This window comes from Pongo abelii, chromosome 8 (genome assembly GCF_028885655.2).
Source record: "Pongo abelii isolate AG06213 chromosome 8, NHGRI_mPonAbe1-v2.0_pri, whole genome shotgun sequence".
Taxonomy (NCBI): Eukaryota; Metazoa; Chordata; class Mammalia; order Primates; family Hominidae; genus Pongo; species Pongo abelii.
Genome location: NC_071993.2, coordinates 76332725 through 76349757, shown reverse-complemented (window position 1 = coordinate 76349757; position 17033 = coordinate 76332725). Strand labels below are relative to the sequence as shown.

Here is a 17033-nt window from a genome sequence, read left to right as displayed (position 1 = left end):
TTCTCATGTCAGTGTTGATAAATACAAACTTTTTACTAGAACATAGCCGTACTTATTTATATATTGAAATACAATTGAATTTGTCATATGACCAGTTTATTAGTATTGATTAAGATGTTGAGCAGTTTATTCAAGTGTGGTTTTGTGGAATGAAAGAGACAGGAGGGATTATGAGGACTCTCCTTAGCAGGATTGATGTATTTCACTTTTTTTGACAGGAAGGAAAGTTTAGGTTCTATTTTCTCAGCAACTCTACTTAACTACCTCCATCTGAACTATATATAGGAGGGGATGGATATCAGCAAAGATTAACATCAGTAAATTTTGATGATTCTCTAAAAATTCTGATTTTTAAAGAGGGAATTTTGGCTGGGCACAGTGGCTCACACCTGTAATCCCAGCACTTTGGGAGGCCAAGGCGGGTGGATCACCTGAGGTCAGGAGTTTGAGACCAACCTGGCCAACATGGCAAAACCCTGTCTCTACTAAAAACAAAATTAGCTGAATGTGGTGGTGCACACCTGTAGTCCCAGCTCCTTGGGAGGCTGAGGTGGGAGAATTGCCTGAACCCAGGAGGTGGAGGTTGCGGTGAGCCGAGATCATGCCATTGCACTCCATCCTGGGTGACAGAGTGAGACTGTCTCAAAAAAAAAAAGGTGGGTGTGAATTTCGTTATGTTGTGCGGTCTGGAGTGTAGTGCCCATCTATTGGCACGATCATAGAGTACTACAGCTCCCTAACTCCCAGACTCAAGTGATTCTCCCTCCTCTGTCTCCCCAGTAGCAGGAACTACAGGCCTGTGCCACCGTGCCCAGCTTTCTTAGTCTTGAGGGACTGCATTTATACCTGTGCCTTTTACTAGGGTCTTTTATTCATATTGCTAGAAATTTGGAGAAGAAAGAAAGGCATAATCTCTGGGGAAAAGCCATTATTTCTGCAGATAGTTCTTTTTTTTTTTTTTTTTTTTTTTGAGACGGAGTCTTTCTTTGTCGCCCAGGCTGGAGTGGTGCGACTAGATTGCAGTGGTGCGATCTAGGCTCACTGCAAGCTCCACCTCCTGGGTTCATGCCATTCTCCTGCCTTAGCCTCCCGAGTAGCGGGACTACAGGCGCCCGCCACCATGCCCAGCTAATTTTTTTTGTATTTTTTAGTAGAGACGGGGTTTCACCATCTTAGGATGGTCTCGATCTTCTGACCTTGTGATCCACCCACCTCTGCCTCCCAAAGTGCTGGGATTACAGGCGTGTGCCACCGCGCCCGGCCAATTTCTGTGAATAGTACTAAGCTTTAGTTTTGACCACGTTGGTTGCTTATGGCCAATTCCTGGATTATTTGTATGTTTCCAAGACACAGCTATGTGAAAGCAGGGTTTGTTTTAATAGCGTTCTGAGCCTTTGATTCCAGTTCTGCTTCCACTCTTGGTCTATAAGGATCCCTATGGCAGCAACAGAATGGCCCAGCCCTCATGATTGGTTCTTTAAAAAGGCTTTAGGATATTCAAACTGGGTGGCCTGTCTTGCTTGGAATAGGACTAAGCATGTCACACTTTCACCATGGAAGAGTTAATCCATATTCTATCTGTAAGTTGTATCTCCATTCATTTGGTTTTCAACAAGTGGTCCTATCTTAGGAGGAGTGGTATATTAGAACAGTCCTTCCAGAGTAATTTTTTTCATTATTTCAGATTCCTTTTAGTTTTTTTTGTTTGTTTTGTTTTGTTTTTTTAAAAGGCTCTCATTCGGTCACCTAGGCTGGAGAGCAGTGATAAGATCATATCGCACTGGAACCTCTACCTCCCTGGGCTCAGGTGATCCTCCCACCTCAGCCTTCTGAGTTTCTGGGACTACAGGCATGAACCATGAGGCGCAGCTAATTTTTGTGATTTTTCTGTTTTTGGTAGCGTCAGGGTTTCTCCATGTTGCCTAGGCTGGTCTCGAACTCCTGGTCTCAAGTAACCTGCCCGCCTCGGCCTTCCAAAGTGCTGGGATTAGAGGTGTGAGGCACCACACCTGTACTACTACTTTTAGTTTGAACACTATATTTAAATCTAATAATTCAGACATGGTCCATTTCATACTTGACAGAAAGTATGAGTCAAAGACTCAAATCATTCAGATTTTCACATACGTAAAACGTACGCTTGGCCGGGTGCAGTGGCTTATGCCTGTAATCCCAGCACTTTGTGAAGCCAAGGTGGGCGGATCACCTAAGGTCAGGAGTTCAAGACCAACATGGAGAAACCCCGTCTCTACTAAAAATACAAAATTAGCTGGGGTGGTGGCGCATGCCTGTAATCCCAGCTATTCAGGAGGCTGAGGCAGGAGAATCACTTGAACCCAGGAGGCGGAGGTTGCGGTGAGCTGAGATCACGCCATTGCACTCCAGCCTGGGCAAAAAGAGCGAAACTCTGTCTCAAAAAAAAAGAAAAAAAAAAGCAGGCTTATAAAATAAAACAAAAATGTCCTTTATAAAGATTTGTCTTAAAGGTAGTTAAATTAATAAGAGCTAAATCTAGTGTCCCACACATCTTTGTGTTTCTTACTCTACCCTTTAGAAAGGATGGGGGTGGACGTAGATAAGGCACACAGTTAATTCAGGGATGGTGGAGTCTTGGTACTTGCTCTTTTTCCCTGACCATGCTTTGGAGTTATTTTATTTTTTAAATTCTGCGTTTGGCATGCTATTATCACTTGCTTACTACTATAGGTCCTATTTTATCTGTTGCCTAGCATATTCTCATAGTGCCTAAAATACTCTAAAAGCTATTTCCAGAAGGAGCTTTAATGAGACATACAATGCTTAATCTCTCAAATGTAAATGTACTAGAACAAAGCATTCTGGGGAAGAAAACAGTGATTGATTTAACCCAACTCACTTTTCCAAAACAGTGGCTTTTGATTTTCTGTAAACATTGACTTTATTAAGCTTTTCCCTTGCTACTTATATGCACACTCTATTTCTTAAATTGCAAAGAGTTATTCATAAAATTTGTGATAAATATTTGAATGTAAGGCAACATTTTTGGATTCTTTATACTAGGTTTTTAGCAGCATGTGGACATGTATGTGATAGCTGTTACAGAATTCACTTAAGTTTTACTTAGAAGCCTGGGTAGTAGAACCTAGAAGTTTCAGTGGGAATTTTTTTTTAATTTGAAAGATTAAATAGGTAAAAAGTCGTCTTTAATCTCTATTAAACTTTTTTGTATAATGTCAGAAGTGAAAGTTCCCCACATCTGCTTACAGCCTGTTTGTATCCTTCCTGACTTGATTGATTAAATGGACATCTCTATATACATGTGCATATAATTTCAATTTTTGGTTAGTAACAAAAAAGTTATACATACTGGTGACTGATTTGCTTTTTTCACGTATGTCATGAACCATTTTCCAGGGCAGTTCATCTAGATTTCCCTCATTCTTTTTAATGGCTACATATTCCACTATTATGGATGTACCATATTTATACAACCGGTTCCCTATTGATGGACATACGGTTGTGTCTAGTTTTTTGCTAGCATTATGATAGATTAGAGCCTGTAATGAATGGTAAGGAAGTAAGTAGATGATAGCACTACTACTTTGAAGGAAAAAGTAGAGAATAAACTTCCTTTGCCATAGTCACTTACTAAATGAAATTTAATAAAAACACTGTCAAAAGTTGGGAGGACCGAAATTGATACTTTTTCTCTGATCTTTTTGCCATGTGTATATCTGAATTCTTTGTTTTTAAAGAAGAAACAGCATTGAAGCATTATTTGGGGGGAAAAACACACACACAAAATCCAGCAACTCAGCATTCATGAGCAACTCTATACTATACCAGTATGTGCCTGTGCAGTGGAAGGAAAACAATTTTGGTAAGGATTAAAACTTTAGCTTTAAACTTCCAGCAGGTTGATATTCTAATGAATGATAAATCAAAAAAATTTTTAAATATTCTTGTATTGACAGTGCTTTTTTTTTTTTATCACCCTACCTTGATATCTGTAATTTTAGTTTAAACTTTCCCATTTTTCTTTAAAGAAAAAAATCTGAATTTGCAGCCAACAAAAATTAGATATCCTAAGGTTGTATTACTTCTGACTTTTATTAAAATAACATTTCTTAGAGATGTTTATGGGCCAACTTTGTCTTTTTCTTCAAGGGGCCAAGTTCACTAATTGCTGAGTTTTATGCATATGACAGCAACAGTCCTTTTGTAGGTGTGTGTTGCATCCATCAAGATACTTTAAAATGCTCATCTATTTCATTTTTAAAATTATATGTGGGGGATTATCAGTAGTTTTTTGTTAAACATATGACATCTGTAGTTTATTTCACTAATGTAAATTTTTTCTACCTTTTGCTTGATATAGGAAATATATCCTGGACAATTCCAACCATCTCTCTGTCACAAATTCATAGCCTTGTCAGATAAGGAAGGAAAACTACTACGCAACTATACCCAGAACATAGACACGCTGGAGCAGGTTGCAGGAATCCAAAGGATAATTCAGTGTCATGGTTAGTAAACTTCAGAGTGGTTTTCTGTAATTTATTTTAGTTTTATAGGAAGATTTTTCCTATAAAGCCGACTGCCATCAAGAAGTGGAGATAAAGCATTATTTAATCATGTTATCTCATTAATTATAGATAACCTCAGAAAAGTAGAAAACAAAAATAAAACAGAAGTATTGGCCTTGACAGTTAATTATATAAAACCTCAGATATTAATTTGCTTTTGATTTCAAAAGATGCTGCAGTTGCATGCATTCAGTTATTTTAAATAATCTTTTCTGGCTGAGTGCAGTGGCTCACGCCTGTAATCCTAGCACTCTGGGAAGCCGAGGCGGGCAGATCCCACGAGGCCAGGAGTTCGAGAACAGCCTGGCCAACATGGTGAAACCCCGGCTTTACTAGAAATACAAAAATTAGCCGGGTATGGTGGTGCACCTGTAATCCCAGCTACTCAGGAGGCTGAGGCACAAGAATCACTTGAACCTGGGAGTTGGAGGTTGCAGCGAGCCAAGATTGCACCATTGCGCTCCAGCCTGGAAGACAGAGTGAGACTCTGTCAAAAAAAAGAAAAAAAAATTCTGAATACAAGAGTAGTATTAGCTGTTAATGAAGAAATGTGACATCTTTAGTTTATGAAACTAAAAGAATTGGATAGTTGAGATGTACAGGATTCAGAGATTCAGAAATGTTTAACTTTGTAAAACAAGTATCAACAGGCCATTAAGTATCTAAAGTGTTTCTAAGAACTGCTGAGCTAAGGTAATAGAATTGGAACTGTCCAACTCTGCAGGATTTTAGCCCTGGAGGAGTGAGCTGTTAACAGTTTTGTTGAAAAGAGTAGCTTTAGAAGGCATCATTATATATTAGTGTCTCAGAGATTGAGAATCGTATTCATTCTGTGTATAAATAAATATATAAATTCTTTATCCCCTAGATTCTCCTGTAGTGTATCACAAAATCTGCAGTGTGTTCCTGAGGTTTAAAATCAAAGTTAAAAACAAAAATCCTTAAACCCTCTTAACATTTGTGATGTCAAACTTTATAACGTTTGTGGTGTGTTCAAGAAACAAATACTTTTTTATAAAGCATATATATGTTGGTTGTTTTTAGGTTCCTTTGCAACAGCATCTTGCCTGATTTGTAAATACAAAGTTGACTGTGAAGCTGTACGAGGAGATATTTTTAATCAGGTAATTAGTTGCCCATATTTTAGGAATTGTTCATGTCTCTGAAGTATTTCTTCTTTTGCCTCAAAATCCTTTTTTACCCCTTAAAAGTATGTATGGTACAGAAAGATTCAGGTAGAAAATAGTTAGCAATTGGGAATTTTGGTAAAATACACAAGAACCTTTCAATACTCTATATAGAAAACAGCCCTATAAAGTCTCTTAAAATTATGAAATTGGCTTCTTAGTATCTAAGCCGAACAAAATGTCAGATCGTAAGCAAGTTGTTGTTATAGTAGTTTTTCTCCTTCCTCTCCCTTTTTGTGCCTGTCAGATTTGGACCTTAAATTAGTTGTGGTAATCTAAAATTATTTTATACATGTTCATTGCCAAAAAATATAGGAAAATGTAGCAGAAAATAAAAATTATCCAGAAATACATCCTATGTGCTTAGCAATATATAGAATTAATCATGTCATTATGAAAGAGGAAGAATAATATATTAAAATGGAATCATTGGTTGGGTGCAGTGGCTCATGCTTGTAATCCCAGCACTTTGGGAGGCCGAGGTGGGTCGATCATTTGAGGTCAGAAGTTCGAGACCAGCCTGGCCAACATGGCAAAACCCTATCTCTCCTAAAAATACAAAAATTAGCCTGGCATGGTGGCATATGCCTTTAATCTCAGCTGCTTGGGAGGCTGAGGCAGGAGGATCATTTGTACTCGGGAGGTGGAGGTTGTAGTGAGCTGAGATCATGCCACTGCACTCCAGGCTGGGCAACAGAACAAGACTCCATCTCAAATAAATAAAATGGAATCATTTTATTTGACAAATGTCTATTTTTTTTAGAAAGATCAATTCCCATTTAGTGTATATACACACATTGTGTTTTTCCTCTTAATATATGATGGACTCTTCAATGTCAAGTGTTTTTCTACATAGATATTATAACAAGAGCATAGTATTTCACTGTTTCGTAGTATGTTAATAAACTACCCATCATTGACAGTTGATGTTTTAGATTGTTACCCAGTTGCTGTTTATCCATAGCTTTTCTGTTTTTTTGTTTGTTTGTTTTTTAATCTGAAATGTATTCTTAGAGGTATGGAAATGTTGACTATTTCTAACTTGGGCTTACTCTTTGCTTCTCTACCTCAACCAAAATCTGAAAATATGTAGGTAGTTCCTCGATGTCCTAGGTGCCCAGCTGATGAACCGCTTGCTATCATGAAACCAGAGATTGTGTTTTTTGGTGAAAATTTACCAGAACAGTTTCATAGAGCCATGAAGTATGACAAAGATGAAGTTGACCTCCTCATTGTTATTGGGTCTTCCCTCAAAGTAAGACCAGTAGCACTAATTCCAAGTAAGTTGGTGATGGTTTTTGGAGAACATTTCTATATATAATGTCATGGGTTGTGGGTCTGTATAATAGACCCTAGTAATCTTAACTCTGCTTCTGTTTGAAAGAGTGGTGAAGAGCTAATTTTAGAAATTGTTTATTTATTGAGATGGAGTTTCCCTCTTGTTGCCCAGGCTGGAGCAACAAGAGATTGTGGCACTGCACTCCAGCCTGGGTGACAGAGTGGGACTCTTGTCTCAAAAAATCAAAAACAAAAAAACCCAGAAGTAATGCCAAACTCTACTTCTAATTTATGTGAAAAATTAAGACAAATGTAAAGAGTTCAACTTAGACTTTTTGGTAGAATGTGTTTTTAATGTTGCAAGGGTTAGCATCAATTAATTTATGAAATGGTCCTTTATCCTTATATTTTTTGATTACAGTTGTTGATCTTTCAAATTTAATAAATTCAAATGTATAGTTTGGTAGAAGGTAGAAGTGTAACATACCATGTAAGATGGAATTTGGGGGCTCAAAATGATTGGTTCATTCTTGTAATAACAGCCATGCCATAACGGTGATATGTCGATATAGTTTACCCAAAAGGGTGTGTATATAAAAGTGTTCACATAAAATTTAAATCCCTATTACTGTCAGGAAAATTTCTTTGTCATATATATTCTCATACTGTCTGTTTCCTCCTCTAGTTTAGAATCAGAGGAGAGAGAGAGAGATTTCAGTTGCATCAGATGTGTCCTTTCATAAGTGAGGGAAAGAGGAGAGGAAACAATATTAAATCCCTAGCCAGAGAATTGAATTAGACCCCACATCAGCAGTCAAGGCAGCCAGAGTAAACAGTTGGAAGAAACATGGAGTCAAACTCTTCAATTTTGTGTCTATCCCATATCTCGTGGCTTTAGCAGTTAACTCAGTCTTTCCTAATTAGCTGTGAAATTCTGTTAAAGTAGAATACAAGACAATTTGCAATTAAATGAAACATGAAAATTTAATATACAAGTCGCTTTGTTCTTGAGTTGCTCTTCTTAAAGCAAAAATCAAAGGCACTCTGCTCAAAAGCTTTTCTTTTTATTTTTTAGAGACGGGTGTCTTGCTGTAGCTCAAGCTAGAGTGCAGTGGTGTAGTTTCAGCTCACTGCAGCCTTCAACTCCTGGGGACAAGCAGTCCTTCCACTTCAGCTTCCTGAGTAGTTAGGACCATAGGCGCACACCATGCTTGGCAAATTTTTAAATTATTTTTTTGTAGAAACGGGATTCACTTTGTTGCCCAGGCTGGTCACAAACTCCTGGCCTCAAGTGATCCTTCCTCCTCTGCCTCTCAAAGCATTAGGATTACAGCCATGATTAAAAACTTTTCTTTCAAAAGCTTTCTGTGGGATAGTATGGTGTGTTGCAAAGATAATTAAAAAAAGAAACAGGTTTATAATAGTGTAGAATATATTTATATGACTTTTTTCCTCCCCTCCCCTCCCTCCCTTCCTTCCTTCCTTCCATTCATCCTTCCTTCCGTTAGTCCTTCCTTCTGTTCGTCTCTCCATCCTTCCTTCCTCCCACCCTCCCTCCCTCCTATCCTCCTCCCTCCCTCATTGCCCAGGCTGGAGTTCAATGGCATGATCTCAGCTCACTGCAGTCTCCACCTCCCGTGTTCAAGCAGTTCTCCTCCCAAGTAGTTGGGATTAGAGGCATGTGCTACCACATGCCTGGCTAATTTTGTATTTTTAGTAGAGATGGGGTTTCACCATGTTGGTCAGGTTGGTCTTGAACTCGTGGCCTCAGGTGATCCGCCTGCCTCGGCCTCCCAAAGTGCTGGGATTACAGGCGTGAGCCACCCCACCCGGCTCACCTTCTTTATATCAGGAGCTACTTAAGTAGAACATTTATGTGCCAAGAACTCTTCTATGCACATGACTTACTAACTCATTTAATCTTCACCACAGTCTTGTGGAAAAGTACTATTATTATCCCCATTCTGCAGACAAGGAAATTTGAGGTTCAGAGTGGGAAAGTCTGGGAAGATTGCTCAGGGGTAACCAGGTGATAGGAGCAGAACCTGAGCGTTTTATAAAAGACACTTAACTGCCCATCTGCTTGCTTGATGAAATGTAATGGCTTGGTTAAGTATTTAGTGCATGGGTCTTTTTTGGGAATTTGGAGCTCAAGCCCTTGTTGGATTTTTGTGTAATGTATCTGTTGTGGTTTTATTAGCTTACTTCCTCTTCCCTTTTTCTAACTCTTATTTTTCACCCTATTTTAGGTTCCATACCCCATGAAGTGCCTCAGATATTAATTAATAGAGAACCTTTGCCTCATCTGCATTTTGATGTAGAGCTTCTTGGAGACTGTGATGTCATAATTAATGAATTGTGTCATAGGTTAGGTGGTGAATATGCCAAACTTTGCTGTAACCCTGTAAAGCTTTCAGAAATTACTGAAAAACCTCCACGAACACAAAAAGAATTGGCTTATTTGTCAGAGTTGCCACCCACACCTCTTCATATTTCAGAAGACTCAAGTTCACCAGAAAGAAGTTCACCACCAGATTCTTCAGTGATTGTCACACTTTTAGACCAAGCAGCTAAGAGTAATGATGATTTAGATGTGTCTGAATCAAAAGGTTGTATGGAAGAAAAACCACAGGAAGTACAAACTTCTAGGAACGTTGAAAGTATTGCTGAACAGATGGAAAATCCGGATTTGAAGAATGTTGGTTCCAGTACTGGGGAGAAAAATGAAAGAACTTCAGTGGCTGGAACAGTGAGAAAATGCTGGCCTAATAGAGTGGCAAAGGAGCAGATTAGTAAGCGGCTTGATGGTAAGAAAGGCAATTGAACCATTTTGAAAGTATAAATGTCATAACAATATTTCCAAAAAATTAGCTATTTCGGCAGGTTAATTGATAGGGGTAGCTTTATGTAGTTGATTCTGTTTAGAGAAACTGTACAGTTCGTAATCAGAAAGGTAAATCTTCTGGTATCTTAATATGGAGAAGGAAGTGTTTAATAGTGCTCTGTATGTTGTGTTTCTCTAGGGGATGGAAAAATAAGAATGGGTTATTAGCTGGCAGAAATGATGACAGATTTGAGTGCTTACTGTAGGTCAGCTGCTTTACATATGTTATCTGATTTTAATCTGAGGTAGGAACTATTACTCTTCTGCAGGTGGGAAAACTCAGGACCATAGAGGTTAAATACCTCATGCACAGTAACTACTAAGAAGTGGAAGAACCAGATTAAAATCCAGTCTATTTATGCTTAGAGCCTGCCCCCTTAACTACTATGCAGTGTTGTCTCAGATGTAGAACACATCTTTGTTTTTTCTGAGGACTTAGAAAAAACACCTGTGATTCTTCTCCACTGAATATAGGAATAGTTTCTACCCTGTTTAGAACATGCATAGTCTTTGATAAAATCAGTGTTAATTGACATGTGAAATCACTTTCTACTCTTTGGAAGCCGATGTTTTAAGTCCAGGTAGTCTGTATGGTGGAAATTCCTAACTTAATGTTAAAAAAAAGAAAACCACTGTAACTTAGCTATAACAGTCTTATATAACTTACAATTTTAAGTCTCATTCCATTTACCATACTTGGTGAAAACTGACAAATTTTAGACAAGCATTTGAGTATTCCAGTCATTTGCTGTGAATACATTTTAGTTCAGTTGAATAAACCTTTGGCCTTTTTCATATTAGGCACTGTGGTAAGTTCTGGAGACACAGTGATTAATTTGTATATAATTATAAATGTGGGTGGTAAATACTCATTAATACTTTGGTATAGGTGCTGCTGAAGAACAAAGTACTTTATTATTGTTTTGAACAAAACATCACCCAAAAGGTAGATTTTTTTTTTCTTTTTTTTTGTGTGATGGAGTCTCACTCTGTCGCACAGGCTGGAGTGCAGTGGCACAATCTCAGCTCACTGCAACCTCCACCTCCCAGGTTCAAGAGATTCTCCTGCCTCAGCCTCCTGAGTAGCTGAGATTATAGGTGTGCGCCACCTCGCCCGGCTGATTTTTGTATTTTTAGTACAGATGGGGTTTCACCATGTTGGTCAGGCTGGTCTCAAACTCCTGACCCCGTGATCCACCCCCCTCGGCCTCCCAAAGTGCTGGAATTACAGGCGTGAGCCACCGCACCCAACCTCAAAAGGTAGATTCACTTGGAGATTAGATTACAGTAGGCTTTTAAGGAGCAAAATATTTAACAAGTGGGGATTTAAAAAGAGACGTGTTCCCAGGGGAAACTAGAAAAAGCATAGAGGGATGCTTATGTTTGCAAATCGTGGCAGAAGTCAGAAAGTAGAAAAATTGCTACTGACTTAGATAATATACAGTTGTCTCTAGCATATACAAAGTCTACCTATGCACTAAGACTTGCACTGGGAACTTTTCTTAAATGTCATTTTGACAGATGTGTCAAACGGACAAACCTCTTTGCCCAGGAAACAGAGTTAACCTGAAACAGTCATTTTTATTTTTTTATTTTTATTTATTTATTTTTTGAGACGGAGTTTTGCTCTTGTTGTCCAGGCTGAAGTACAATGGCGTGATCTAGGCTCACGGCAACCTCCGCCTCCCGGATTCAAGCGATTCTCCTGCCTCAGCCTCCAGAGTAGCTGTAGCTGAGACCACAGGCGCATGCCCTCATGCTCAGCTATTTTTTTTTTAGTTTTTGTAGAGACAAGGTCTTGCCACATTGCCCAGGCTGATATCAAACTCCTGGGCTCAGGCAGTCTGCATACCTTGGCCTCCCAAAGTGCTGGGATTACAGGTGTGAGCCACTGTGCCCTGCCTGTGGTGTCTTAGGAAACCAATGAGTACTGTGTGTCTGTTGTAATAGAGGGAAATAAGTGGTTTTCACAGTGATTGTAGTGGACTGTGAAATAAATTTGAGGGATTCAGGTCAGAACTGTCACACAGGTTGTAGTCAGGGTGAGAACTGGATCATGATGCAGTATAAAAAAGCTTGAGAGCCGTGTTGGAGAGAACTTGAGGTATGCCACCTACCAGTGTGGTAACCAGGCTTTTGAGAATTAGTCTGGGATACGGTACAATAAATATTACATTTATTATGTGTGAAAAAGAGATGTTAAGTTAGGGACATACTGTGAATTCAAGGCTAGAAAACTTTTCCATCAGTTTTTAGGGATCCTACTCTTTCACTTAAACCCCAAATGGCCAAGCTAGGATTGATTTGGTGTGCTGTAGAAAGAACTTCATTGGTATTCATGGATTCAAATTACATCTTAGAGGAGTTTTCAAAAGCATCTTAGACTGTATGTGTATATACACACACATTCTGAAGCAGTAGGTGGGTCGTGGGGCCTGAGATCTCAGGTGAATCTAAATTTAGGTTCACAGGTGATACTGTAGATTCACAGTGTCTACAGAGTACACTATGAATTTGTGATTATTGACAAAATATTTTAGGTTTATAATCAGAAAAATTAAATGAAAATAGTTAATGAAGATGCTTTAAAAGCCTGTGTACTTTAGAGAAGCGACTTAATGAACACAAATTGGGTATCTAATGTAGGCTGGGCTGGATACTTCATTTTCATCAAATCTTTTTAAAAGAATTGGTGAAATAACCTTAATTGAATATGGTTTTCTACATTTTTCACACTTCCCTCCTTCATAGGGTTGTGAAAATTTATTTCATATTCTAGATGAGGAAATTGAGGCACAGAGGTACACTTACAAAGATATAATAAATGGCAGAACTAAGATTTGAACCCGATTAATTAATTTTTAAGAGACAGGGCATCACTCTGTTGCCTAGGCTGGCCCTTGAACTCCTGTGCTCAAGCAGTCCACCCGCCTCAGCCTCCTGAGTAGCTGGGACTGCAGGCACACCATGCCTCCCAGTTGTTTTTTAAACAGTAATAGTAGACTTTCATAAGGACACTTATAAAAGGCAGAGCTGGAACCCACACTTCATTCCAGACTGCTCAGACTGAGTTAGTCTTAGAAAACTGAAAGTAACATTTTTATTACTGTATTTCAGGTAATCAGTATCTGTTTTTGCCACCAAATCGTTACATTTTCCATGGCGCTGAGGTATATTCAGACTCTGAAGATGACGTCTTATCCTCTAGTTCTTGTGGCAGTAACAGTGATAGTGGGACATGCCAGAGTCCAAGTTTAGAAGAACCCATGGAGGATGAAAGTGAAATTGAAGAATTCTACAATGGCTTAGAAGATGAGCCTGATGTTCCAGAGAGAGCTGGAGGAGCTGGATTTGGGACTGATGGAGATGATCAAGAGGCAATTGATGAAGCTATATCTATGAAACAGGAAGTAACAGACATGAACTATCCATCAAACAAATCATAGTGTAATAATTGTGCAGGTACAGGAATTGTTCCACCAGCATTAGGAACTTTAGCATGTCAAAATGAATGTTTACTTGTGAACTCGATAGAGCAAGGAAACCAGAAAGGTGTAATATTTATAGGTTGGTAAAATAGATTGTTTTCATGGATAATTTTTAACTTCATTATTTCTGTACTTGTACAAACTCAACACTAACTTTTTTTTTAAAAAAAGAAAGGTACTAAGTATCTTTAATCAGCTGTTGGTCAAGACTAACTTTCTTTTAAAGGTTCATTTGTATGATAAATTCATATGTGTATATATTTTTTTTGTTTGTTTTTGTCTAGTGAGTTTCAACATTTTTAAAGTTTTCAAAAAGCCATCAGAATGTTAAATTAATGTAAAGGGAACAGCTTATCTAGACCAAAGAATGGTATTTTCACTTTTCTTTGTAACATTGAATGGTTTGAAGTACTCAAAATCTGTTACGCTAAACTTTTGATTCTTTAACACAATTATTTTTAAACACTGGCATTTTCCAAAACTGTGGCAGCTAACTTTTTAAAATCTCAAATGACATGCAATATGAGTAGAAGGAAGTCAACAATATGTGGGGAGAGCACTCGGTTGTCTTTACTTTTAAAAGTAATACTTGGTGCTAAGAATTTCAGGATTATTGTATTTATGTTCAAATGAAGATGGCTTTTGTACTTCCTGTGGACATGTAGTAATGTCTATATTGGCTCATAAAACTAACCTGAAAAACAAATAAATGCTTTGGAAATGTTTCAGTTGCTTTAGAAACAATAGTGCCTGCCTGGATCCCCTTAGTTTTGAAATATTTGCCATTGTTGTTTAAATACCTATCACTGTGGTAGAGCTTGCATTGATTTTTTCCACAAGTATTAAACTGCCAAAATGTGAATATGCAAAGCCTTTCTGAATCTATAATAATGGTACTTCTACTGGGGAGAGTGTAATATTTTGGACTGCTGTTTTCCATTAATGAGGAGAGCAACAGGCCCCTGATTACAGTTCCAAAGTAATAAGATGTTAATGGTAATTCAGCCAGAAAGTACATGTCTCCCGTTGGGAGGATTTGGTGTTAAATACCAAACTGCTAGCCTAGTATTATGGAGATGAACATGATGTAACTTGTAATAGCAGAATAGTTAATGAATGAAACTAGTTCTTATAATTTATCTTTATTTAAAAGCTTAGCCTGCCTTAAAACTAGAGATCAACTTTCTCAGCTGCAAAAGCTTCTAGTCTTTCAAGAAGTTCATACTTTATGAAATTGCACAGTAAGCATTTATTTTTCAGACCATTTTTGAACATTACTCCTAAATTAATAAAGTATTCCTCTGTTGCTTTAGTATTACAATAAAAAGGGTTTGAAATATAGCTGTTCTTTATGCATAAAATACCCAGCTAGGACCATTACTGCCAGAGAAAAAAATCGTATTGAATGGCCATTTCCCTACTTAGAAGATGTCTCAATCTGAATTTATTTGGCTACACTAAAGAATGCAGTATATTTAGTTTTCCATTTGCATGATGTGTTTGTGCTATAGATGATATTTTAAATTGAAAAGTTTGTTTTAAATTATTTTTACAGTGAAGACTGTTTTCAGCTCTTTTTATATTGTACATAGTCTTTTATGTAATCTACTGGCCTATGTTTTGTAGACTGTTTAATGACTGGATATCTTCCTTCAACTTTTGAAATACAAAACCAGTGTTTTTTACTTGTACACTGTTTTAAAGTCTATTAAAATTGTCATTTGACTTTTTTCTGTTAACTTACATTGTTTAAGGTATATAATTTTTAAATCTTGCAGAATTTGTACAGCTTTGAATGCTATAGTATTAGATGCTTGCTTTCTCATACTACATTTCTTCATTCGATTTATTACATTAGTCTCACCAGACCAGTACTTGGCAAACACTGATGGTGCTGATCGTAGCAGGTGATGCATCACCACCAAGCATTTCAAAAACTTTCAGCCATTCTGGGCTAGAGGCCTGAGCAAGTAAAACATGGAGAAAAGGCAGGACAGGGCCTAAGAAGGATGTGACATGTCCTATGACAAAGGACCAGGAGTTTGGGATTTGAGAGAACAGGAAGTGGTGGATAGTGAAAATCCATGTGATGCAAAGGCTGGGTTAACTGCAAATCTGTTCTTGGATGCTAGGTCTTTCAAGTCCGAAGACTGCAGACCACATTTGTTATCAACTTTTTGAGGCTGACCTGAGAACCTACTTAAGCCATTAAAGGTTTTGAGGGAGAAAGTACTACTGAAGAGGCCAGCAGTGTACCCCTTAAAATGTATGTGTAACTTGGTCGGCTGTGGTGGCTCACGCCTGTAATCCCAGCACTCGGAGGCCTACGCAGGTGGACCACCTGAGGTCAGGAGTTCAAGACCAGCCTGGCCAACATGGTGAAACCCCATCTCTACTAAAAATACAAAAATTAGTCGGGTGTGGTGGCGGCGCCTGTAGTCCCAGCTATTTGGGAGGCTGAGGCTGGAGACTTGCTTCAACCCAGGAGGTGGAGGCTGCAGTGAGCCAAGATCGCGCCACTGCACTCCAGCCTGGTGACAGAGCAAGACTCCATCTCAAATTTTAAAAAAAGTACATGTAATGAGTAAAGCTTTAGCAATTTCCTGTTCCCAGTTCGGCCTCCCTCCCCAGCAAACTTTAGGTAGACCTGTCCTGTATATTGTTAGCACTAGAGAAATTACCTGTAAGATGATATCCTCAAAATACTACAAAATTAAGGAACATTCTATATATGCACAAATTGAAGAAAGGAAGTCAGGTAGTTGATACTTTTAAAGGTACATAGTCAATTTAAGTGGTCAAAAGGTATTTGGCAAAACCTAATTTAACTCAAGCCCTATGCATAATGTTATTGCTGAACCACTGGCTAATGCAGCATGTACTGTATTTCACTGATTGTAATACCCTAATTAATGTCACATGGTTTAATTAGCGTTTTTTTGTAGTGGTACATAAAATGACGGTGGACCTTCAATCAATGGTGTTTTACGTAATCCCCAACTAAGCTTTATTTGAAACACAATTTCTGACCTGTAATCTAGAAAGGGGCGGGGGGAGTATGTATGTGTATGTACACCAAAACCTCTCCCCCAAGAAGTGAACAAAGATCTAAAGCCATTCTAGGCTTTCAGCTCAAACTAGGATACTAGTAGAAAGTACAGAAAAATGGTCTAATGACCTCACCACCTTTTGAAGTGACTGTCAAATGAGACTATTAAAAACCACTTGAAAACTTTTAAAAAGCAGAATAGCCTGAGACCTCTTAGAAATAGATTTAATTGGTGTAAGGTGGGGTTTGTGCAGAGTATTAAAAACACCCCCAGGCGATTCAAAAGTATAGCCAGATTTGAGAAACACCCTTAGCTGGAAAATAATTTGAGGAGCTCTGTTTTGACTTTTAACATACACTCCTTAGGGCTGGCCTAAAAAAGGTTAACTTACATTAGGCTCAATTCCCAAATTTTACCTAGAAATACTTCATAAATTAATTAGCTAATTTGGGGTTCATAAACACGGCAGAGTAGGGAGCTATCAAAATAGAGTGAATTCTTCAGCAAAGGAGGACAAAACTACCATAAGGCATTTTGGATGGTCAAAGTGCAAAAGAGGTTGGGGAGTGGAGGAAGAGACT

General features: G+C 38.2%; 1 protein-coding gene across 3 annotated transcripts in view; it reads left to right on the top strand.

Annotated features, from left to right (window-relative positions):
* SIRT1 (sirtuin 1) overlaps positions 1–15141 on the top strand; it is a 66388-nt gene extending 51247 nt beyond the window's left edge. For 2 of the 3 annotated variants that reach the window (XM_054523398.2, XM_002820895.5), the window contains exons 5-9: positions 4358–4505; positions 5610–5689; positions 6846–7032; positions 9280–9837; positions 13032–15141. In XM_054523398.2, coding sequence (XP_054379373.1) covers positions 4358–4505; positions 5610–5689; positions 6846–7032; positions 9280–9837; positions 13032–13360 — 1302 coding nt within the window. In that variant the 3' untranslated portion in view covers positions 13361–15141. Of the gene's footprint in view, positions 1–3734; positions 3860–4357; positions 4506–5609; positions 5690–6845; positions 7033–9279; positions 9838–13031 lie in introns of all 3 variants that reach the window. The other variant, XM_024254165.3, reaches the window with a different exon arrangement.
* Positions 15142–17033: the final 1892 nt, after the last annotated feature.